The sequence below is a fragment of the Meleagris gallopavo genome, chromosome 1 (assembly GCF_905368555.1).
Source record: "Meleagris gallopavo chromosome 1, MGAL_WU_HG_1.1, whole genome shotgun sequence".
NCBI lineage: Eukaryota > Metazoa > Chordata > Aves > Galliformes > Phasianidae > Meleagris > Meleagris gallopavo.
The window spans coordinates 77092540-77117905 of NC_139404.1; the positions used below are offsets into that span (position 1 = coordinate 77092540).

The following is a 25366-nucleotide window of genomic DNA, read 5'->3' on the forward strand; positions in this document are numbered from 1 at the left end:
TCTCTTTTTGCCTCAGTTCCCCATCTCCAGAATGGTGGTTAAAATGCATTCAATAATTCTTGAGAACCATGGATACATAGCAGTAAAAGCTCCGCAGGATCCCAAAGTAAGGTACAGTAGAATCACAGAATCATACAATCATGGAATTGGACAGGTTGGAAAAGATCTTAAAGATCATCAAGTCCAACCACCACCTAACCATACTACACTAACCCTAACAGCTCTCCACTAAATCATGTCCCTGAGCACCACATCCAAATGGTTTTTAAACACATTCAGGGATGGTGACTCAACCACCTCCCTGGGGAGCCTATTCCAGTGCTTAACAACCCTTTCTGTAAAGAAGTGTTTCCTGATATCCAACCTAAACTTATTCTGGTGCAACCTGAGGCCATTTTCCCTTGTCCTTGAGAAGAGACCAACCCCGCTCTCACTGTAAGCACCTTTCAGATATTGGAAGAGAGCAATTCTCTTCCCCCAACTAAACAGCCCCAGTTCCTTCAGTCTCTCCTCATAAGGCATATTCTCCAAGCCCTTCTCAGGCCTTGTTGCCCTTTTTGGACGTGCTCCAGCACCTCGATGTCCCTTCTGTACTGAGGTGCCCAAAACTGCACACAGTACTCAAGGTGAAGCCTCATGAGTGCTGAGTACAGGGCAGGATGACTTCCCTAGTCCTGCTCACCACTCCATTCCTGATACAAGCCAGGATGCCATTGGCCTTCTTGGACATTTGGGCACACTGCTGGCTCATATTCAGCTGACTGTCCATCTGTACACCAAGGTCCCTTTCCATCAGGCAGCATTCCAGCCACACCTCCCCAAGTCTGTAGGGTTACCTGGGGTTGTTGTGACCAAAATGCAGGACCCAAAACTTGTCCCTATTGAAACTCACACAGTTTAATTTGGCCTATCGACCCAGTCTATCCAGGTCCACCTGCAGTGCCTTTCTCCCCTCTGGCAGATCAACACCTCCCATCTTGTTGTCTGCAAACTTACTGAGAGTGTACTCAATCCCCTCATCAAGATTGTTAATAAAGATGTTAAATTGAAGCGACCTCAGTGAATTCTGCATCTATTCTAAGGGTTATATAATATGCATTAAATAACAGCTTGATCTGCATGTTGAGTGAGGAGGCTGAAAGGGATCGCTGAAAGCTCACTTGCTGAAAAAGGCAAGATTCTGAGAGAAGAGGAAGGTGTGATCATCTAATTAAGAAATGTATAATTATCGCTACACAAAGGGGGGCTGATCTTCAAGCTTAAAAGTAATCTCAGTTCTAGTATTTCTTAACTTTTCCTTGCATAACTTTGCAGCTTCAGTGTTTTTTGTAAAATGTGTTTAAGTTCCCTTCTGAGAGTAAAACCTGAACATACTGGGGAATAGCACTTTGGCCCCACACAGCCACTCTGACTACAGTGGTGGGAAGCAGAGTCTGGCTCTCCATTGCTTCAGCTCAGAAACCTTCCACTTGAGAATCTGAAGCAACAGCAGGCAAAGCACACAGGACACTAAACAATGCCAGTGGGCTACCCCAAGGTGGTAACTGAACCTGCAGCATCCCGAGTCGTCAGAAGAGTGCTCCTTCTTCTTCCCTGACTTATTCACCATCAACTTGTCACTTTCACTCTTCCTTACTCTTTCTTAGTTCCTCCATCTCTTTTTGTTTGCTGCCAGTTCTTTCCCTCTGCTCTCTAAGCCTTTGTTTTCTCTTGGCTGCTGCCTTGGTATTTCATCTCCTGCTGACAAACATTATCCTGGATGTTTCAGTCCCTGGCAAGCCCTGTTCTTGCACTCCCTGGAGCCTATGCTCCCTAGCTACCTTTTGCTTTTATTGTAACCTTGTCATCGGGAGGCATGTAAAAGGGATAGTATTACAGCTCCAAAAACTGGTGACTGGTACCACAGTGATGCACAGGAGTTGCAATTGTAAGAATGACCTGCTCAGCTGTGGATAACCCACCGGAGTGTCCTACAGTGATCTTGCATGATTGACATTGAATTCAAACAGCATACTCAGTGCACCTCCATACAGCAGCTTCTTTTCAGCTTGACTTCACAAGTTGCTACTGATCACGTTCTAAGTGTTTTTTCAGAAGACAACTACCTGGAGAAATTTAATTGCTAATAGTCCAGTGGACTTTGTTTTCCTCTCATGTAGGAAATATAAAACAAATACCTCTAATACAGCTAAATTTCAACTTTCCATTCAAAAACATGGAGTCACGGTAATTTAAAAGGACAAGCCTTAATCACAAAATCACAGAATCACACAGAATTGTAGGGGTTGGAAGGGACCTCTAGAGATCATCGAGACCAACCCCCCTGCAAAAGCAGGTTCCCTACACCAGGTCGCACAGGTAGGCGTCCAGGTGAGACTTGAATATCTCCTGAGAAGGAGACTCCACAACCTCCCTGGGCAGCCTGTTCCAGTGCTCCGTCACCCTCACTGTGAAGAAGTTCTTACGCACATTCGTGCGAAACTTCCTATGCTGCAGCTTACGTCCGTTTCCCCTCGTCCTGTCTCCACGTACCACTGAAAAGAGACTGGCCTCACCACTATGGCCGCCACACCTCAGATATTTATAAACCTGGATCAAGTCCCCTCTCAGTCGTCAATTAAGTCAATTTAAAGTCAATTTAAAATGAGAGAAAGCAAAGTATTTTAACCTCACCTTATTTTCAGAGCTGAGTATATTCTGCTAAACTTTTCACACAAAAATTATGAATTTCAGTCCAAGCCATTACAATTTGGTCAAATTATGAGCAACTAAAACTACATGTGTTAGCTTGACATTTCCCCAGTTTACAGTGTTAGAAAGATGTTGATGTGCTACAGACCTATGAATTAAGAAAGAGTGGCCTGAAAATAATCTTTAGAAATGTCTAGGGGTTCTTTTTTATTAAAATGCATCATCTGTTCATTTTAAGGTGATGGTCAAGGACTTGGTGATCCTCCATCCTGCCAAAGAGGGGAAACAGTGTGAGGAGGAGGAAGGGACTGTATCAACAACTGGTTGCAGAGCTGGTGTTTACAACATGGTTTCGGTTTCTTCTATTATGGGACCCCACTGGAAGATAAAAATCCCAATAGACCATTTCTAAGAAATCAGGATATAAGATGCCACTCTGAAATGCTTGCTCAGTAATATATGCAGCATGGGGAAAAAAACACAAGGAATTAGAGATTTGTGCAATTGCACAGCTATAGTCTCACAGGTATTACAGACACATGGTGGGTTGCCTCATATGACTAGAGTTTTTCAGTGAGGGATGCAACTGTTTAGGAAAGGACAGGCTGCAAAAATGAGTTAGTTGCCCTTGATGTGACAGAGGACTTGGTGTGTCTGGAGTTCTGCCTGGGAATGGATAAGAAACCAACACAAGATATGAGTAACACAAGAGTTAAAGAGTAAACCAGTATGGGTGACATTGTAGTTGAAGTCTGCCACTACAGACTGCAACTACAGATGATCTGTCCACCTGACCATCTACTTGTCCTTACAAGTGAATGAGGCCTACAGTCAGTCAGAATAGTACCCATTGGCAAGCCCTGGTAATCATGGAGATTTTTAAACATGCCTCATGCCCGTTGGAAGGACAATACAGCAGGGCATAAAGAATTCAGGAGTTCCAGAAGAACACTGAGAACACTTTCCTAATGTCGGTGATAAAGGTGCTCTGCTGGACTATATGCTTATGAACAAGAAAGGGCTCATTGGGGATGTGAAGGTTGAAGGCAGACTTCACTGCAGTTACTGAGATAGTGGAGTTCCTGACAAGAGGGAGCAGGTCAAAAAACAAAATCACAGCCAGACTTAGGAGAGCATACTTTGGCCTCTTCAAAGATCATCTTGGTAGGATCTCATGGGATGAAGCCCTTGAGGGAAGAATGATCCAAAAAACCTGCCAGATATTCAGTAATAACCTTCTCCAATGTCAAGAGGACTGTCCAAATCAGCAGGAAGTCAGGCAAAAAAATGCTAGGAGGCCTGTGTGTATGAACTAGAGGCTCCAGGCCAAACTCAAAACACAGAGAGAAAGTATACAGAGGGTAGAAGCATGGATGGGTAACCTAGGAAGAATACAGAGATATTGTGTTTGCATATGGGAAAGCCGAAGTCCAACTGGAACTGAATCTGACCAGGGATGTCAAAAAAACAAGAGGCGTTTCTATAAGTACATCAATTACAGAATGTAGAATAGGAGCCCACTGCTGAAGAAGACGGTGCACTTGGTTATATATGACATGGACATTACTGAGGTTCTGAATGCCTTCTTTGCCTCAGTCTTTGCCAGCAAGAGTGGTCATGATTAATCCCAGGCCTGAGTACAGGGGAAGGCTGGAGCAAGGAATATGTAACCTTTTCAGGCAGAATTAGATCAGAGAATACTTAAGTACGCTGGACATACATAACAGGCCCCGATGTGATGCACCTATGAGTGCTGAGGGACCTGGCAGATGTCACTGCGAGATCTCCTTGATAATCCTTGATTGATAATGGCAATGTGTTGAAGAGCTCGAAGGCAGAAGGAAAGCATATATCACTCCTGTCTTCAAGAAGAACAAGGACTTCTTGTACTACTTGTAGTAAACTACAAGTCAGTCAGATTCAACTCAGTCCCTGGAAAACTGGTGGAGCAGGTAATCTTGGAAACCATTTCCAGGCATGTGAAGGACAACAGGGTGTCTTTCAGGAATAACCAAAGGGAAGATAAGTTTGACCATTCTGATTACCTTGTACAATGAAATGACTTGCCTAGTAGATGAGGAGAAAGCACTGGATATTGTCATTCTGGACTTCATTTAGTAAGGCCTTGGACACTGTCTCCAAAAAGATCTATGTAGAGAAGCTAATGATATGTGGGCCACATGAGCAGACCAAAGTGGAGTGAAAACTAGCTGAAGGGCCAAGCCCACAGGGTGATGATCAGTGGCACAAAAACTTCCCTTTAAAAAAATTATTCAAATGAGCATCCTCAGAATTTATTTCTGTACCCTGTAAAAGGTCACAAGGTAGCATAAAATAAGAAAATGAACACAGAGTGGAGGATTAAAAAATGTGGGACAAAAATGATCTTTTTTTTCATGTGCACACTGGAGTGAAATGACAGAAAATATAATGATAACTTCCATCCAGGAGTAAATGAACTAGGAGCTTTGACACCCGTGTGAGTGGAAATACCTCTTAATGCTTTGACAGCATTCTGAATTTCAAAACAGCTCATGAGTTTATTTTCAGTCTCTTGAGTAGCTAAGTCTTTGCCTGCTTGCAGTTGTGGGAAAGTCTGCATTACGTATGGCAGCACATTTTTCTTTCGGTCTAACATCCATCGGATTCAGGCTGCAATTCTTGAAGAGTGTCAGGAGGGAAAACTTCACACAGTTTAAATCATACCTTCAAGCAAGCACGTCCAACCTATGGCCCACAGACCACATGCAGATCTGGACAGCTATTAATGTGGTCCCAGAAGATTGTAAAATCACACACCACACACACAGTTGTATCAGAATCCTCATGTATGGCATATTATGTGTGCTTGTGTCACTTGGTAAGTAAAACATTGTAACCATTGATAATAATATTGCAACCTACCTGCACGTGTGTGTATCCAGAAGGATATGCGCTTTTTGTACATGCAGACATGTGTGTTTTCTTATTTAATTAATAAACTACAGCTTGTGTTATTCTGTAAGATAATTTAATAAGTTAACATGTTTGTTGTGGAAGAAATATCTAGAATACCTATGTGGTACTAACACATTTTATAATTTTCAAAGTCTCAACAAGATTACAAAAATTACAAAATAATCTGCAGTATTTTTTTTTTTTGTGGATTTGACCACTAATTTTAATGAGTTAAACGTGCATCTTCATAGTGAAAATCAACTTGTATGTGCTATGTTTCAAACTGCAACAGAGTCTGAAATGAATACTAAATGCTGGCAAGCTCAAGTTCTGGCACATTTTATGTATTTTGAGACACTGGTTGAACACAGTTCTATGAACAGTGAATGTGCAGCCATGCTTTCTGTTTTGATAACAGAATTTGAGAATAGATTTCAAGATTGCCAAAAAAATAATCAATTTTTTGGCATATGCACAACTCCATTTTCAGTTGACGTACATTGCTTACGAATTTTTAAATGGAATATATAGAGTTGCAATCAGATATTCAACTCAAAAATTTGATGAAGTCTCTTCAGTAAACTTTGATCAGACCCACCCTGCTGCTTGTAAAATATCTCTCGCTTCACAATCACACCCTATTCATATCATCACTTTTTGGCAGTATGCACATTTGTCAACAACTGTTGTCAAGGCTGAAGTGCGGGAAGAGCAAAATTTCATCAAAAATCTTTGACAAACACCTCAAGAACTCACTAAGAATTGCAACCACTTCCATTGAACCAGACATTGATGCATTAGTTTCACAAAACCAAGGTCAAATATCCCACTAGTTTCGTTTTGTTGTTCTCCTTTTCAAAATGTTTCAGTAAAAAATAAAAGTAGTGTTGTTACTTACATAGATTAACTATAATATATACATTATATGCAGTCAAAGACAATTCCTCTTCACTCAGTGAGGCTCAGGCATGCCAAAAAGTTTGGACCTAAGAAGTGCCTTGCCAAGGAACATCAAGGAACAGAGACTTTCTTGGAGTCAATGTTGGTATTGCTGAGTGATATTCGGCAAGGGACACTCTTCAAAGACCTTTATTTTTGTTATGAAAACTATCAACTGATTGTCAAGAACTGGGAGAAACAAACGTGACCCCACGTTCTTTGAGCATTCAGGAACACAGTAGCAAAGCTGAACTTGAAGAAAGTGGAGAAGTGGAGGTGCATGATGCATTAACAAATGTTTCCTGCCTCGTAGGGAATGAAAGACTCAAGGCAGAGGGAATAATGAAAAATGGCTATGTGGCAAACTGCAAAAGAGAGAGCGGAAACATCATCAAAAGGACACTTAGGGAGGCTGTTCAAAAACTGGGAGAAGCAGGAAAAAAAGTCAAGGCAGGAAGGAATGTGGGAGAGCTACAAGCACAACTGCAAGGGAAAGAGGCAGTAGTGGGATGAAACTAAATTCGAGGGGTTCCAAATTACACCAAGGGTAAGGAAATAGCAGCATGGAAAGAAACAGGGTCAACAAAACCAACGCGCACGCACACTTAGGCTCACCTCATCGAGACGTTTGTCCCCAACGGAGAGCACACGAACTCCCGTCCAAAACGAGCCGTTCTGCCATGCAGGGCACAGACGCGCGCAGCCGTGTTCACAGGCACCGCCGCCAGAGCAGCGCCGCGCGTTTGTCTGCACACGCGTGGGAGCAAGCAGCAAAGCATGTCCACGCGCCTACTGACATCTCAGACTCTAGACTGCAGTCGTGTGTGCTGCAGTCGTGTATGTATCTATACACAACCCCAAGCACAGAGGGATTCTTGCAGGTACCCACAGATACGGACGGGCATACACGCGCTCCGCTCAGCTTAGCTCAGCTCAGCTCAGCTCCACACGCACACGCTCGCGTACCCACAGCCGCACTCGTGCGTGCACACACGGCCACCTGTACACCGCACGGCCACACTTAGGTGCGTACGGCGCCCGCGCGCGCCCCTCACCTCACCGGGGCCGACCCCCACGCCGTCCCCCGCTCACTCGATCCAGCCGCGACCACGGTGCGGCCCCTTTAAATGCTAATGAGACGGCGCAAGTCCCGGCGCCGGCCCCCGCTGACTGTGTTAAAACTTCGGCGGGGCCATTTTAGGGGCAGTAAGACCCAGCGCGGGCCCGAGAAACAGCTGCTCAGCGCCGCGCACCCGTCCTGCTGCCAACCAGTATGAGCGAGGCGGCGGAAACCAGCACCGCTAGCGGCACGGCGCCCGCCGCAGCTGCCCCCGCGCCACCGCCGCCCCCTGCCGTCGCCCCTCCGGACGTCAAGCCCAAGAGCCCCGTCAGCGGCGCCGCGCCGGGAGCATCGGGCGGCGAGGTGGCACCCGCCGCGTCCGGCACCGCGCCCGCTGCCGCCGCCGCTACCGCCGCCGCCGCAGGGGAGACGGAGAAGAAAGTGCTCGGTGGGTGCTGGGCGGGTGGGGCGGTATCGTGTGGCGGCTTCGCGCTCGCCCCGCTGCGGGAGGAGGGTTGACGGTGAGCGCACGCCGTGCTCCGGGCCGGGCGGAGCCGCCGCCCGCTTGCAGACGCCCCACTCCTCCCCCCCATTCCTCGCTGCCGTGAGTCAGGCTGCGCGCGGGGCGGCGGCGGCAGCGGCGTCTTCGTCGTGGGGAGCCGCCGGAGGAGCGGGGCCCGGCTCGCACGCAACTCTGCGCGAAGTTGGGCGGCGCCGCCGGTCGTGCGCGGAGCTGGGGCGCGGCTTCCCGCTCCGATTCTACGAGGCCCCGGTGTCGCGGAGAGTCGGGCGGGGGCTGCGTGGGCAGCGAGGAAAGCGAGCGCAGCCATGTTGGCGAGCCGCTGGCGGCGGGGCAGGCTTGCCGGCACCTGCTGCGTGCCCGCTCCGCGCTTATGGAGAGCCCGCGGTTGTGCGGGCTGAGCGTCCCGGCCCCGCCCGGAGCGTTACGGGAGGGCGTGGGGCTGCGAGCCTACTGCCGGAATGGGCTGATGGCAGAGAGCGTGGATGACCGTGAGCCCGGATCTCTGAAGTCTTGGCAGAACTTCTTTACTCCTTAAAGGACAGCAACTGCTTCAATAATGTCTCTTGGATCTCTTTTTTTTTTTTTTTTTTTAGCTATTTCTTTTACAGTAGCAAAAGTGAAGTGCCGAATTGCTATTGCAGTACTCAAGTACATGCCTAGTGTTTTTGGTTTGTTTTTGTTTGTTTTTGTTTTTTTCTGTTTAAACTGTAGCTCAACAGGACCAACCTGTTGAAATGGTCTGGGTATAAGTCTGCATTGAAATTGCTCTAATGGAAGAAGGCTACTGTTCATTACCTATTTATCTTACTTATATTCTACTACTAATAACCATTTAAATTTAAAAGATTAGCAAGACAAAAATAAGGCTTTCTAATGTAGAGCCCTGAGCTTCACTGAGGAAAGACAGCATCTTCTCTTTAGAAGGATTGAAATCTTAGTGCAACAGATAAAGGAGCAGGTAGAGACCTCAATGAATCTGCTGTGGGGAGGAGCCTAGTAAAGTAAACTAGTGGTATGTTTTTGTTTTCATGCAGATCAAGCCCCCACTTCCAGCCTTTTCCCCCTGCCACTTCCTGGAGGGGGCAAAGAGGGAGTGAAGGCTCAAGTGCTTTTCCTGGTCTAGAAGGAAAAATAACCCACCATGATGATGCTTCTGCAAACAGGCCTTAATGTTAGGCAAGCTTTTTCCTCAGACATGAGGAAATGATGCAATTAAAAATGGGCTCAAAAGTATGTAGTAGTCTTGTAATAGGTCTTATGGTACAGTGCAATTAAATCTCCTCTTAAAAAGATATCACGTTGGAAGCAAGGTTTGAGGCTTCCCCAGTGTATCTGAGTGTCCAACTTTTAGGTATAAGGACAAATCAGCTTTCATGTGCTTTTCATTGCTGAATTAAGAAAAACAAGGCTATTTAAATGTAGATAGGAGTGACTCTGATGGTTTCCCTAATATATGCACAGCATTTTGTAGGAAATGTGAGCTTTTGCTTGCCAGTGGGATAAGGCTCATCCCATTAACTGCTTTCTTTGAATTGTCAATAAGACTGGTTATGGCTTCCTCTGGGCTTGTCCTTCTACCTGCCTGATCTCTCCACTATGACAACTCGGGCTTAACAACAGCTGTGCTGTGGTCACATGGAGATCAAACATAATACTGACGTCTAATGTTCTTACCCTCTTGGTGATGCTTAAGGGGACACTGTTACACTAATGCAGGTGGGGAATACTACTTCTGTAATATATCATCCATAACGTATACATCCAGAATGTACTGGAGGTTTCCTGCAGTCTATGACAGCTTGTGCAAAAGGAAGAGTGTTGTTCTACTTAGCTCTGAAGCTGTGTGTGCAGATTTCCATTTATCAGCAGCCAGCTGGCCATGTACGATGAGTTTTGACAACCTTTCTAGTAGTCTAGTTTTCTGGCGTCTCTGAGAGTTTTAATAAGATTGTTAGGCTTCTCATCCTCTTCCTGATCTTGATTGAAGTAGGCCAACATATTTATGGCTATTTTGAGAGAAGAGAAAAAAATACGGCAATCGGTGGTATTAGCCTATTATTGTCTTCTCCCCCACTTTCCTCTGCTGACTTGCTCAGCGCAGTGAACTCTTGCCTGTGTTCTGTACCCTCATAATATCAGTAAGCATCTGGACCTAGATGTGACCTGATGAAACTAACCCTAGAAGCACTATTATAAGAGTAAAAACTGTTGTCCTTCAGTCAATGCTGGGCAGCAAAACTTGGGGACTTTCCTCCTCTTGAAAACAAGGGGAAAGCTGGGAATGGATATTCTACTAGATACAGCCTTTTTTTCCTCACAGTCTTCCATGATTTTGCTTTTTCTGAATGTAAACATTTGCTCCTAAAATACGAACATTTGCTGAAACCTTCACTTAAGTGCAATGATAAATCACTGTTACTGCTTCCAGTAGACTTCAACAGTGTAACAGTGGACTGCTACTAGCAAACACTTCTGTTGTAGCTGTGTATCTGGAGGATGAGGTCACTTTTTGTCTGTCAGGAAGGTGTGTACATATATCAATGTCAAGACTGCGTAGGACCAGAGGTCTGCTTAGCCATGCCATTGCCCTGTGAATGTTTAGGGAAGAATACAGAAGGAGGTAATTGTTTCCAAGGTGTTTTCTTTTTGTTTCAAGCAGGCTGACCTGGGTTTCTGAACTGGAGATTGTACTTAGAAGACTTTTCCCTTTTAATTGTTACTTATTTTTCCTGAAGTTTTTTTTTTGTTTTTGTTTTTAGGAAGTTGGCATTTCTCTGACTAGATCATTTACAGGTGTCTACTATTCAAATTACGCAGTGTGACTGTTTGACACATATTACATACTGCAACTGTGTGGCACTGCTGGGTAGTAAATAACATTTATAGATCCCCTCCCAAATTCTCGCTTTCCTGGCAGTTTGGAAAGGGAAAATCTTGTAGTCCCTGCCCAGCTGCTGACAAGAAAGGAGGGATTGAACTACCTTCATCACAACTGAGTCCCTCCTACACATTACCTACATGTTGGTGGAACAAGTTCCACCAGATCCTTCAAGACACTACATTATGATTTCTACATGAGATGCGAGTTTGGTGTTGTGAGACAAGAAGTTGTCATCTTTCTAGAAGCTTCAGGGTGATCAGTTTACAGCTGATACTTCATGGAAGAGCTCTGGAGTAAGGAATATAAACAGAAAACAAATGTTGGGCTTTTGCTTAGAGTGGGGTTTACAATGCAAGAGAGAGCTCATACATTAAAAATAAACATGTGCTGCCCTTCTCACATGAGATTGTTGGATGATGTTTGCCATACTGCTTCTTCAGCCAGTTCAGGTTTCCAAGGAAGAAAAAAGGAGTGATGTTTGAGTGAAAGAGCACTTCTAAACAGCTTCTTTCTGCTAGATGTGAAACATACAGCTACTAAACTAAGGAGAACTGGTGACTGGCAGTGACCAGAGGTTTTAAAGGTTCATTTCTTCTTTCCGGAATAAGAAATAAAATAGAGGAGGAAAATGGATGGCCAACTCTGAAAATAGGGGTGGACTTGACTGTAGATGGTGGAAGCTACCATGCAGCAAGTGAAAGCAATGTTTCCTGCTACTGCATTAGTATAAACTGAAATGGAGATGAAGGTACATCTTGGCATTAAGGAAGGAGACCAGGTCTGGTCACATGCAGTTATAAAAGCATTTTTATGACACTTATGTATCATTACTGATTATTATTATTTGAACTACTTTCTTTTTTTTCTAGCAACAAAAGTTCTTGGCACGGTCAAGTGGTTCAATGTCAGAAATGGATACGGCTTTATCAACAGGTATGTTTAAATTGATAGTCATGCAAATACAATAGAAGGATTCATGGTATGGATAATATACCTTATGTTAGCCGTTTGAACAGTGACCCAACGAGCGACTACAAGCTTGTGCACTTAGTGGCCAGGCATTCAGTAAACTTGGATTTCCTCTGAGGTGAATCTTTGCTCAGTAGTACGTGTGGGATGAAAATATAGTGTCAAATTCAGTACAGATTTGGTCTATTAACTGCTTCTTGTGTTTACTCATGCCACAGTTCTAATGAGCTGTATTATCTTTTGTGATTATGTGGCTTTCTCTCTTTTTTTTTTTTTTTTATGTGAGGAAAGCTGGAAGATGAGAGGGAATACTTCTGGCTAAAAATCTAGTGTATTAAGATATTAGGAAATACTGCTTCTCTGAAAGAGTGGTCAGGCATTGGAATGAGCTGCCCAGGGAAGTGGTGGAGTCACCCTGGAGGTGTTCAAGGAACTTTTGGGCATTGTGATGAGGGACATGGTTTAGTGAGAACTATTGGTGATGGGTGGATGTTTGGACTGGGTGATCTTGTAGGTTTTTTTCAACCTTGGTGATTCTATGATATTAGTCAAAATAACGAAGTACATCTGATATTTTTTTCAATATTGTGTAACTGAGAATATTTTAGGCCTGGGTTTGCAGATCTCTTGTGTTTTCTTCTCTAAACATAAATGAACATCTAAGTAGCACCAGTGATGTCTAGCTATAAGAGGTGTTTGTCACGCCTCCAACTTCAGATGCATTAACAGCAGGGAATTCTGACTTTTAAGGTTGGAATATCTGTTGAGGTGCTTAAATGTATGATTTATGAGAAATGTTTCCTGCATAGTGAACGCTTATTAGACTCATAGAATTGCTTGGAAGGGACCTTAAAGATGTTGAAGTTCCAACCCCCTGCTGTAGGCAGGGTTACCAGCCAGTAGGTCCTGTGTCTTACAGGATACATACTCTTTGTCCTGCAAGTCCCTGAATTGTTATGCAGATTTGGGTTAGTTGAACACTAAAATGGGATAGAAGTCCTGTTCTGTGGATCTGAAGCTCACTTTATTATAGTCCTGTATCTGGCAACTACTATCTGGTGCAATGTAAGGTAGAAAAAAAGCTTGAATTGAGAAATACTTTTCTCAATCAAGTCTTTCAGAGCACTTTGAAGGGAGAGCCTTCTGCTGGATGTAGTATAATAACTGTCTCACAAAGCTGATGTTACTTATTCTAAGCACAGGAAGGTGAGAATGATATTATCTTCACAAAACCTTTGTGAAGGATGTACTTACTCCTTCTGCAGAGAATTGAGTGAACAGACTAGACTGCAGAATCTAGGTTGTTCCTGTTGTGTGAGGACACAGAACTGACACATCTTCAGGTTTTACATGTGGGAGCCTGAACTGGCTGGTGTAATCTAAACAACTATGAGTTGTTTTCTGGTTCTCCCTCCAGTGGATGCTCTTAGCACCTTGTGCAGGGTTGCTTTAAGCTTCACTGAAAGGAGAGCTGTTAACAGCTGTGACCAGTCCTGTCAGTAGTGTTGCTTGACCTCTGGGATAACAGATCAGGTTGCAGGCACTGTGGAAGTAATGGGAGGTAGGGTAGTGGAATAGTGAAAGGCAAGTAGTCCAGTCATTAGTTATTCAGTGTTTTGTTTCAACACAAAACGCTTACCTATGAATTATGGGGCACCTCCCTCCTGTTCCCCCACTTCTCTGAAGAATGGGAAGTCCTTACCGCTATTAAAGGTAGAATCCTGGAAAAATAAGACCAGTGCTTTGATAGCATAGCCTAATACAGAATGTGTGGAATCCAGGCGATGTGTGATGAGCTGGGGGAAGGGAGGCCTTACTTGTGAAGTCAGAGATCTCTTTTAAGTCTGTTAGTCTGAACTCTTATGACTTTTTTTGTTTCTTTTTGCAGAAATGATACCAAAGAAGATGTGTTTGTTCATCAGGTAAGAGTGTGGTATTTGTAGTTAGAGATAAGCATTGTCATGGTCTTCAATAGGTTTCTAGTGTAACTTCTAGAACAGCTAGGTCACTGGTGTCAGCTTACCTTGGTGGCTGCTTATTTACTTCAGATATCTCAAGTTGACTTGCATGTGTTTCAGAAAGGAATACAAGGGTATGTTTTCTTCCTCTCTAAGTCATATTTTAAGGAGTAGATACTGCAAACCTTCATGCTGTCTTGTGTCTGCCTTAATTTGAACATTAAAGTTCCACCCACACCCAGAGGAGATGACTCCTCTCTTTACCCGTCTTTCCCCCCCTTTTCCTCTACTTTGTCACTTTCTTCCTGTGTCTTGTTTCTTCCCACCATCTTAATCTGTGGGTCTGTTCTGTCTGCCCTCCCTGGTATTGGAGAGAAAGTGATCTGGCCTGGCTTTTGACCAGGTTGGGTTGCCATCAGCTGTTGCTGCATGAGGCAGCTGTTCTTGAGAAGAAGGGGTGGAAGGCTGTGTGCTGAGTGTGCCCAAGGAGGGAGAGGCTGCCAATCAACCTGCCATTGGCTAACCTTCTATAAACTGTCAGTAGGCTGTTCTAAGTTTATATCATGAGTCTCAGGTCGCAGACAACTTGTGGGAAGGCAGAGGATGCTGCCTGCATTCTGATGCTAACCGATTGGCTGGTTTAGATCTGCTTTTGCATCGTCTGAAACTTTAGCAACAAATGAAATACTGCACTTGGAACTTGTCTTGTATGAAAGATCTGCCGGCCATGTGATTGTTAAAATGAGATTCCTCTGTAGCATAAAAGTGACAGTATCTCCATGAAATATAGCTGGTGAAATTACCCTCAGAGTTGGTCACTGAGGGAAGAGGGTATGTGCATGTGTAATTAAAATTGCTGCTGAATGTCAAGTTAATCGTGAAGCCACAAACTAAACATCATAACTGTTTCTCTGAGTCAAGGGGTTTAGACTCATTATCCCTAAAATGGATGAAACTGAGTAAGACTAGTGCCTGGAACAAGTGAAGGTGGTGTCAGTCTGTGTTCTCAGTATGCGTTCCTAGTTCAGCTAGTGGAATAGTAGTGAGAGCTCTTGATGCATATATAAATTTCTCAAGAGGTCTTAATTCCTAAACAAATCTCTAACAGCCATCTCCTTTAATGACCATGTGTTCTGTGCACACTGATTCAGATGTGTATCTTTTTCTAGATACACTGCCACTGTGCTGCTGATACACAAGTTCTTGTAACAAAATATTTTGCATAGGCAACATTGTAAAACTGCCTTGAAAACAAGCTGTCCCTGGGATCTGTATGAAGATATCTAGCTGTCCTTCTGATGACAAAAATTACATGGAGCATCATTTTCCATGGGAAGACTGCCTGTGAAGGCTTCAAAACAATGAAGGCCAGCAGCAAGCTACTGTCTGTGCTGTTTTATCTGTGGAGACGATTATTTAACTGTTTGTAAACTAGGGGTGGAACTTTTTTTTTCTCATGACAGAAGATGAGATGCTCTAGACACAAACACTAAAGCAAAACTGGCTTGATGTTTTAGAAATACCACATATATCCAACGTGAGCTTGCATGCTAACTTGTCTGTGGGCTCTGCATGACAGAGTATGTTCTCTCAGATGCAGCCTGCCTCAGCTGCAGTCAGATATTCTGAAGCTTCTCAGTTTTGAGTTGTTCTAGTACACAGCAGCAGAAAGTGAGGGTGTAAAGGGGTGATCTGTATTCTTTCTCCTCCTGTAATGTGCTGGAAGGAGATCCTTGTTCCTGGGGCCGTGTGGCCACTGCTCAGTGCTGGAGGGCCCTTCTTGGGTGGGGGAACCGGATCTGTTGGGCTGTGAGGAAGGAGAATTAGTCCTCTGCAAACATCCTGCTGGGAGCTCCCCGTCTTTGGTGGTTAGTGCATGTGCAGCTCCTCCTCCACTTCCCCGGCACCCAGCCTGAAATGGACTGGATTACACAGCTAATCCTTTAAGAATAAGGTTGACCTAGTTGAACAGAGACCACCCCCCTTTACTGCCCATGTGTACACACACACACATACACACACACAGGAGGGAACAGCCTGGTCTCATGATCAGGATAGGGGGTTAATTCTCAGTGTATGGCTATTGGATGCTATCTATAAACTGAGCACAGATTAAAATGCTTTTCGCTTTAGGACATGCATGGCTTGCTTTGAATTAACCCTTTGTCTTGTAGAGGACCCAAACAGTAGTATGATGAAGGGAGAGTCTCACTTGGCTTTGTCTTGCTTGCATCTTTGTGCAGTTGGCTCATGTGGGGTGCTGTCTATATGGAGTGCGTTGGGGTGTCTTGCAGTTTAGCCCTATTAAAAGTATGCACAGCCAGAGAAGTTAAACTTAATGAGAGAGTTGGAATCAAGAGCCAGTGAAGAGGAAGCTAGTGCAGCTGATGAGATGAATGGCTTTCTCTTTCTTGCCTGAACTGATCTGTGCTCCTCTTACATTATAGTGCTTATAGTGCATATAGATGTATCAGTAACTGGTGTGGCAGATCATGGCTTTCACTGTGACAGTGCTGGATGTAAACATGATGTGATATTGTGTGTGGAAAGAACTTTTCCAAACAGGGTACCGAACTAACTCTGAAGTCTATTATAGCCTTCTGTTCATCAGTGTCCCTTTGGAAAAGATCTTTAGTTTATTGTCAGTGCTGTCTGTATTAATACAAAACATCTGTCTCTTGAATCAAAGGCCCTGAAGCCTGCAGGATGGTGATGAACAGCAGCAGGGAGAACAGTATTTTCTTCTCTCTGGGTATATGGAGTAAAAGTCTTTTCACTAAGCTTAAAGTTCAGCCCTCTTATTTCTTCAGTGTTTACCTACTGCTGATGTCGTAATAGTAAAGTCATACAGTTCCTGCTCTGAATTCTAGGATGTACTCAAAATTATTTCTGGTTGCCTTCATAAAATAACTCAGTCTACCAAGTAGTAGCTTCTATCTTCTATTCAGTTGCAAATATAAATTCTGAGGTCTTTATGTAAGTCTGAAATAGCAGTTGTGAAGTCCTGTTGAATTTATCTTCCATTACTTTTCTTGAAAGTTTGAGTAGCTTTATCTTAATTATGCCCTTTGCTGAAAAGGGGTCTTTTTAGTTCTCCTCCCCCTTTGCAAGAAAGAAGACTTGAAAATACAACTTGTTGACATGTCATGCAGAGCACAAGTCTGCTGAGGTCGTGCCAATTATTTCAATACAAATGAAATAATTAAACCTTTAATCTACAGAAAGATAACAATTTTTAGTATTAGTACTTTTTTTGAAAAGCTAGCACTTCCAGATGGGTATTTAGTAATACGTTAGCAGGAAAGCTAAGTTGTCTGTGCTGGTCAGTGGGAGTCTGCCTGTTGTGATGTTTCCCAAAAGAATGTACTTGAGCAGTTCATTCTGTTCCTGTATCAGAAAAATTCTTGGGTTGTTTTTTGCTTTGGTATCAATACTGTCTCTGCTCTCACGTTCTTCAGGGACACTGTGGGGTACAGAGAATAACTGTCTAGAGGTGCAGCTGCAGTGCTACAAGGACATGCAGGCCTATTGCCTTAAAGGAAGGGGGGAGTGGTTTTCCATCAACAAATAGAAGTGTCTTTTCTAAACTGGTCAAGCTGAACTTTAAACTGACTAGAATTTTTCATTTGGTATTTCAATAGACTAAAATATTTCTCACTGTTGATAGAATGACTATAGTTGCTATGCACTGGCAACGGCTTGGCTGTTCTTCATTTAGTCTGTTTTTTGTAAACTGCTGATGACTTTTTTCTGTTTTTGCCTTGTACCCTATTTCTTAAGTGGGATTTGTGTACTTCTAAGTATTAGATCTGTACCTACCTCATTTATGCTAACAAGACACCTGTATCGGGAACTTGAAGTATATTGGTCTTTAATTGAAGAGTACTTAAGTAAAGAATAAAATACTGGCTCAGTATATTGACGTCTTCAGTATATGTGTTGTTTAGTGCTCTTCAGTCTCTAAGTTTGTAAACCCTTACTTAATGAGCTGACAGTAGCTGCCTTGCTTTGCCTTGCTTAATGCATTTTAGGAATCCTGGAAGCATGCCTCTAACTGGAAAGCACTTAGAATGATTTTCAGCCTATCAGCACTGGATGCCCAAGTGTTTCTGTGAGTTGAGAGATTGAGGGTAATACCAAGTGGGTCTAACAATGACATTAATAGCATTTTTGCATTTGTCTGCAAGAGATGTGAGATAATCTGTTCTGGTACTGTTTCCCTGTGTTAAGTAGGGACTCGCTTAACTTTCTGGGGTCTCCCTCACAGTGCTTAGGTAAAATGCTTATTTCTATTTCAGAGTTACAGTAATTCTTTAGTTACCTTGGATTGCCAAAATACCTTTTTTGTTGATGTTACCTCCTCCAAAATGCTCGATTTTTTTTTTTTTTTTTTTAAGCTCTTTGTAGTGTTCAGCGTGTCTCTGAATGATTGCTTCAGTTGCTATCTTGGTAGAGGATGCAGGAAATAGAAATTCATGCAGAATGGTTTAGATATGCAGTAGGTTTGAAAGAAAGCATCTTGGGGCAACAGCTGTTTTGTAAGCTCATGTGTATTGAAGGGGTAAATTCTGACTCAGTAAGGAGACCCTGTGAAAAGAGAGATCTATGTATCTTATATATCCTGGTATGGTGGCTGATCATCTGGTATGTGGATTAGAGACTGTAGCAGAAAGACTATTCTTTCCTCATCTACAAGGCTTTGAGGGCATGAAGTGAACTAATGTTATCTTTCTGTATCTTTATTTAAAGACTGCTATAAAGAAGAACAACCCACGGAAGTATCTGCGCAGTGTTGGTGATGGAGAGACTGTAGAATTTGATGTGGTCGAGGGAGAGAAGGTGAGATTACTGTGGTAAAGAGGTGTGTATTCTTCTGAGAAGTAACACAAGTTTGCTGTATATCTAGTCTTTTTAATGTATTCATCCCTAGGGTGGGTGACACTCACATTGTCACTCCATAACACCAGGATTATGAATAACAGGCCTGCTTTTGCACTACCTGTGAGGAAGAAATCTGTATAGCTAGGAAATGATGTTATGCATACAAACTTCATGTTTTATCTTCCTTCCCCTTCCTGCTATATCTGGCTCTTTTCTTGCATACACATGGCTTACATTTTTTTGTCTTCCAGGGTGCAGAAGCAGCTAATGTCACTGGGCCAGATGGAGTCCCTGTAGAAGGCAGCCGCTATGCTGCAGACCGACGCCGCTATCGACGTGGCTATTTTGGCAGACGCCGCGGACCACCTCGAAGTGTAAGTTTTTATTTTTATTTTTTTTTTTTTTTTGTTCAACAATGGTCATCCTACCTCCACAGTAATTCTAGTTTTCTCAAGAGAGGGAGCTACAGGTTCAACTTCAGTTAATTAAGTTGTGAGTGCTCTTTAGTAATATTCTGGCTTTTTCCAGCCCATCACTGATGTTGTTGGTGATAGCTCTGTTACTGGGTGTCTGGTAGGCTCTTTCTTTTTATCTCATTCCAGAACTGCCTTAAGTATCTTTTTGGGTGTTAGGATGTCTTGTTTCTCCACAAGCAGATACCTAGGCAGTTAACCAAGCCCTTTACATGAAGCAATAGGAAGTATTTATCCTGCCCTAAGTAAGCAGTGTAACAATCACTTGTGAAGGTTGGTTGGAGAAAGGTGTGTTTTGTTTTTTTTCTTTAAAAGCTCATTATTTTTGTATGGCACAGTAGTAGTTTAACAAACTAGTCGCTACTCTTATGTAGCATCCCTTAATAGAACTGTCTGCAGCAGTGTAGTATAAAAATGAATTTTTCTTTAAACTGATTATTTAAACACGTTATAAACAGCTGTGCATAGGTTTGGAAAACTTTTCTTCAAGATTTTGCAGAGGAAGTCTAAATAAGTGATATGTGGTTGTAATTCTGATAGTTACTGTTATCTGTTTTGTGCTTTTGCTCCATTGGTGCCTGGAACAATCCAATGACTTGAAAATACTGCAGGCTTGACAGTATCTCTTTATTTTCCTTACAGTTGAGACTGATCATCATTTACAGGAATGGGGTGGTCTAGTATGAAAGTCTTGCTTTACCCAAGCAACATACCTCTCTTCATCTTGTTCTGCAGAGTTGCTAGGAATGGAGGCATCCTTCCTTATAGCCTAGCTGTTGATGCTTATCTATTGAAGTATTTTCTTTTAATGCTGTTAGATACCAGCAAGCTTTAAATATGTGAAAGGTGTTCTTTGAGTGAAGCCCTGCAGACTGCTAGAAGTTGGTGATGACAACTGATACTTTATTACTGAGTGTGTCTTTGTAGTGGTAGTTTACAGCTTAAGCTTTCATTCCATGCAGCAGAGAGCAAGAGTTGAGCTAACAAACTAGAAATGAGGAATATCAACTAGTTATGTTCTAGTATCAATTGTTTCTTTTTGCTCTCCTGCAATTAAAATCTCATTCAACTGTCTAGTGAATGTTTTAGTTGATAGTATTTATATTGTCTAGGATCTGCTTCAGATTTTAAATGAGCAAGCATGAGGGCTTTGAGACTCCTCTGTACTGCTGAGTATGTAAAGCAGCTCTTTTCCTTTTGCCTGAAGAATGATTGTGTGAGGATTGTCTCAGGCATGTGGTCATTCAGTTTCAAGATTCTTGTGCTGACCCATGTTTTCTTGGACATCTGATGGAAACTCATTAAGATTAAACTCTGACTAGCATGTGACAGTATAACATGCTTAAATCCCAGTACTTGAAGGTATATGGAGCAAGAGGGGGAGCAAAATTGTGGTTCCATATTGTTTTCCTTACACTTGCTTATATCCAAATCCTCAGACTGGTACCCAAAAAATACTCAAAACACAGCAGACCTCAACGGTTATGTGTTTGGGGCCTGGAAATCTTGAGAGAGGTCTCTTTTATATGTAAAAATTAATATTTTTATATATTAAAAACTAGAAGCATACTAGTCTTCCCCAGCAATCCATGATTCTGGAAGAATTATGGCCTTCAAAATGTGCAAATGATCACTGCTCATGAAGCTTCTTCTGTCTTCCTTTTCAGTTTAAGATTCCTCTGAGTGTTCAGCCTGCCCAACAATGCATTGTTCCTTTAGATTTGGTGTCATCTGTGAGCTTAAGAGTAGATTCTGTTCTGCTGTCGAAGATGCTGGAGATCTAACAGTACCATCCCTTAAAATGCCTGCCTTTAGCAAATAACGAAGTGAACTCCATTATTGCTGTAACTTTTCAAATATGACAGTGGCCAGTTCCTTGAATGCTCTTAAATGCATGCTGTCTAATCACAAACTTGGATGCATATGATTTGCTTGAGTGATGGCTCGCTCTCAGAGATGAGCTCAGTCAAGAGTTCTGAGAATGCTGTCTTTGGCTGCAGTTATGCCCACTAAACTTTGTGTACATTCCTTTGGGCCATTCTTGCATTCTTGGCTACTGAGAACTGACCAGTTCTGCTGGGCTTTCTTACCAACCTGCTGATTAGCTGCCTGAACAAATCAAAGCCCCGCTCTAGTGAGATCTCTTTAGGGACTGCAAGGGGCTTTCTGCAGGGACTGTCTCTGAATTGTCCTAGCATAGGTCAGTGAAACCACTCTTAACTTACACAAATCTTGTCATGCCTTGTTTGCTTGTTTTTGATCAATTGCTTGTAGGCTGAATCATCTGAAGCAATTAGCATTTATTTTTGGAAATTTCTTGCATCAATTAACACACTCTTCATTTGGCAACTGCAGTTCTACTATATTTCAAAAGAAGCCTCTCTTTAACGAGACTTCCTTATCTTCTCTTCTGATTTGCAAAGGGGTAGAAAAGTTGGTCTGAGCTGTAGGGTGCCATTCACAGAGAATAAAGGTTGTGCCTCTATGTGAGGCACATATCCTGCAAGATAGTTAGATGGGAATAACTCTGCTTTTGAGACGTAAATTTAATTTACTGATGCTACGCTCAGCCTTCGTGTCTAAAGTTCTTGCACACCTCAAGGAGTAGACTCTTCACTGTATTTAGGCCTGTTGCTCTTCTATGTACTGGGCTACAGAAGTGAAAGGTTTTTCCCATAACTGAGCTGCCACATTGCTGATACTGCTTACAAAAGGGAAAAAAGAATTGAGGGGAGGAAAAATCAATACTATAGTTTATGGATTGTAATAACATTCAGCTTTAACACGTTGAGGTGACTTCCAGCCTTCTAAGAGCTTCTAACTGGTGTCACTTAACAACTCCAGTCCGACTTTGTACCCTAGCAAGACCTTTTTCTCCTTGCTTAACTCTGTGGGCTTTGGTAAGTATGCTAGATGCTATCTTCTGTTAGCCCTGCTAGCTCGAATGTCTGTACTCTAGACATAAGTTACTTGACCTATTTTTGAATATACTGTGTGGATTTCTTCAAGAGTGAAGAGAACCTTCAGCCATCTGAGACTTTTAACCAGCTTTAATGGACCTTTATTTGAACTGCTTGGGGAGTTCTGTGGAAAGCAGTACTTTTTTTGTATTGTAATCTTCAATATCTTTCTCTGAGGATAAGAGGCTGCAATATTACACAAACTGTGGTAGTGTAGACATGACATGGAGCTGTAATCAGAATACTGTAATAGGCAATGGATCATGAAATAACCTTGAATTGATGATATCCTCATTTAAGTACTGCGTGCATTACTAAAGTTCTATGGATGGATCAGGTAAAATTTCTTGGGAAATATTTTAAAGGTTGACAGTTTCCTATAGAGAGAACGTGAAAACATGAGTACTACTGTATGAAAGTTAGAGAATGATTCTGAAGAAACTTAAAAACTAATGAATGAAATTGAAGAGACAGGTAAAAAAAAAAAATTCTTGTGGTTACAGTTAAGCTTAAAGACATTTTGTTCAGGGGAGGGATTAAAACTCAGTGCCTTCATGGGATAGTACAGCATGCTTACCTATTTTGGTAGTCTTCAGAGGAAAAATGGGAGTGAAGCTGACCAGTTCTTTACATCCTATCCTTTTAGGATGACCTGGTGTATTATTAAAAGGTAGTATGTAGAGTTGGAAGGCTTCAGTGGAGAATGCCATATTGTATCATGTAGTAGATCACGTATATGTTGTGAGTTTGGTGCTTTTAATAGTACAAATGAAGTTTTTGCAGTAAATAAATATAACTTATTGTCAGTATAATAAAACAATCTTAAAGCTTAGGTTCTGTTTTCTGGTTAAACTGTATTTAACGACTTCTGGCAGCATAGCAGGTTTATTCAGGAAGTATGCTTTACTTCAGACTGGCAGATCTGAGAAATTATTAGCTATACAAATGTGCAACTGAATTTTTATGATACTGCAGAGGATGCAAGAAATCGCTGATATTTCTGGGCAAAGTAATTCATGTTTTCAACTAGCTACTTAAAACAAGCCCACATAAAATACTCACATATCAACATTTGATTCAAGATGAACAGGGAAACAGTGTCTGCATTGTTTTTCAGTAAAAGCTTTATCAAGGTTTTTGTCAGTAAATGAGCTAGAGACTGTTCTTTATCTGAGATTTCAATGCAGCATTCTGTGGGGAGGAATGCATTTGGGCTGTGCTATTAAAGACAAAAGAATTCAATACTATCTTTTAAAGAGCAGTGAATTTAGTGCTAATTGTCCAGTGCTTTGGCTGATGAAATCATGACTTTGCACTCTTCCTTAACATTGAGTTGGCTGATGCTTTGTTAACCTCTGGTCTCTTAGACAAGACCTTTTAGGCCTTTGTGTTTTTCATATGTTTGACATTGCAGCACTAGAATTTCAATTGCTTGGTCAGAAATCCTGGAGAAGGGAAACGGTGATTATGCTGAAACTTGCCCAGAATCATAGTACAAGGGAAATAGTAATATACTTGCTTTGATTTTACTACTTTTGCTTTCAGGTATTGCTTGTTCTTTGGTCTCCCACGTCTATGCTTTCCCAGACTGAATAGCCACATTCTTCCTTTATGGAAGGGAAATCCCAAGACTTCAGAACTGTTATTAGTGCGCACACACTTCACTATGCAAGGCAGACATTGACCTCTGCTCTCAGATTTAACTGTCAAGTTGCATAGAACAAAGTGTCTTAATATAAACAGGACAGAGCGGTAACGCAAACACTATAATGCTCGGAAATGTATTTTCTTCAAATAATTCTTAAGTGGCTACAGAAGGCATTGGGAATAAATAGCTTCTGTTACATGCTGAATCAGATGCAGAAAACATTGTTTCAACATCTCTTGTTGAATCTTTTATTTTGGAGCAAAGTGAATAGTGAAACTAGAACTGTAAGGCATGGTGACCTCATGCCAGTATGTGTCTTATCTTTTGGAAAAAGAGAATGCTGTAATACCACTTTGTCCATTTTTCAGCTAAAGGGAAAGTCTTTTAAAGGCTGATGTTGAGTGAATATATGAGCTGAGTATTCAACATGATGCAGTATTTTTCTGTCTTTGAACTCAGTGTGTTTTCTTTTTGAAAAAGAGGATTTTGCTTAATGAAGTCAGAGTAGTGTTTAGCAGTACTCAGCATGGTAACTTCCAGTTAGTCTTCCAAATTCAGATCAACTGCTTTTCCATTACATAGTTACCTTTTTACAATTCAGTGTCATGTCTTGAAACCTACTTTTGTATGTACTGGGGAGATCTGACAGGTTCTTTACCTTTCCCTTGAGGCAGGGAGGAGGCACTAATAGGTAGCTTTTTCCCCTCACTATGAGGAACACGAGCGGCATAGCTAGCTCTTGTTCTGCCCCTGATCTTTTATTTGCCAAAATAAAAGCTTTGGCTTAGTATGTTGGGGTTTCTGTGCAGGCTTACTGTTGTCTGAGCTCATACTCAAGTCACTGGGCTATACAGTCAATATACTGCCTGTGAAGTAAGATCATCTGTCCCTGATTTCTATTTTGTTTGCTTTATTTTGGTTTTAGGGTGTTGAGGGAGAAATCAAGGATGGGGTTACAGAAGGAGGACAAATTCATCAACAAGTCCAAAGGAATCCTACTTATCGTCCCCGCTATCGCAGGTTTGTGCTGTTTTCCTTGCTTGTCATTGCAAATAAGTGGAGTCTTCAAAAGCTTGCAGAGTAAAAAGCTGAATTCCCAGACATTTGAGTACATGTGTGGTGCAGAGAATTGGAAGTGTTTAAATTACCAGGATGAAGGCATAACTTTTAGGAGTAAGGAAATGGTTGTAGAATTTGCTTGATCTAATTGTATGTTATTTACATTCAGGAATAGGTCAAGAAAGGGCAAAACTATTTGTATCCTGTACCAACTCCTTTCAATATGTTGCTCAGTTGCGAGAAGTTCATGTCTTCCCAGCTTGAATTCTTATACTACTTCAGGCAAGCAACATATCTAGATCCTGCTTGACATAGGGCAAATTGGTCCAGTGTCTGCAGGGTCAAAACATGCTTTGGAAAGCTTCCTGTAGACTGCAGTCAGTAGTC

The 25366-nt window shown here is 42.2% G+C and overlaps 1 protein-coding gene across 1 annotated transcript; it reads left to right on the forward strand.

Annotated features, from left to right (window-relative positions):
• Positions 1–7735: 7735 nt before the first annotated feature.
• On the forward strand, positions 7736–25019 carry YBX3 (Y-box binding protein 3). The gene is made up of 6 exons (XM_085236171.1): positions 7736–8075; positions 11901–11964; positions 13889–13922; positions 18708–18797; positions 19091–19213; positions 24846–25019. Exons 1-6 carry the CDS (start codon positions 7841–7843, stop codon positions 25002–25004), a joined length of 705 nt encoding a protein of 234 aa, XP_085092297.1. The 5' UTR covers positions 7736–7840; the 3' UTR covers positions 25005–25019.
• The last annotated feature ends 347 nt before the right edge of the window (positions 25020–25366 follow it).

What these genes read in the sequence shown, in the direction of transcription:
- YBX3 (XM_085236171.1), top strand. Translation starts at nt 7,841, where the DNA reads ATGAGCGAGGCGGCGGAAACCAGCACCGCTAGCGGCACGGCGCCCGCC. An exon ending in GGATACGGCTTTATCAACAG is followed by an intron (nt 11,965 to 13,888) that starts GTATGTTTAAAT and finishes TTCTTTTTGCAG; the next exon opens with AAATGATACCAAAGAAGATG. An exon ending in ATGTGGTCGAGGGAGAGAAG is followed by an intron (nt 18,798 to 19,090) that starts GTGAGATTACTG and finishes TTTGTCTTCCAG; the next exon opens with GGTGCAGAAGCAGCTAATGT.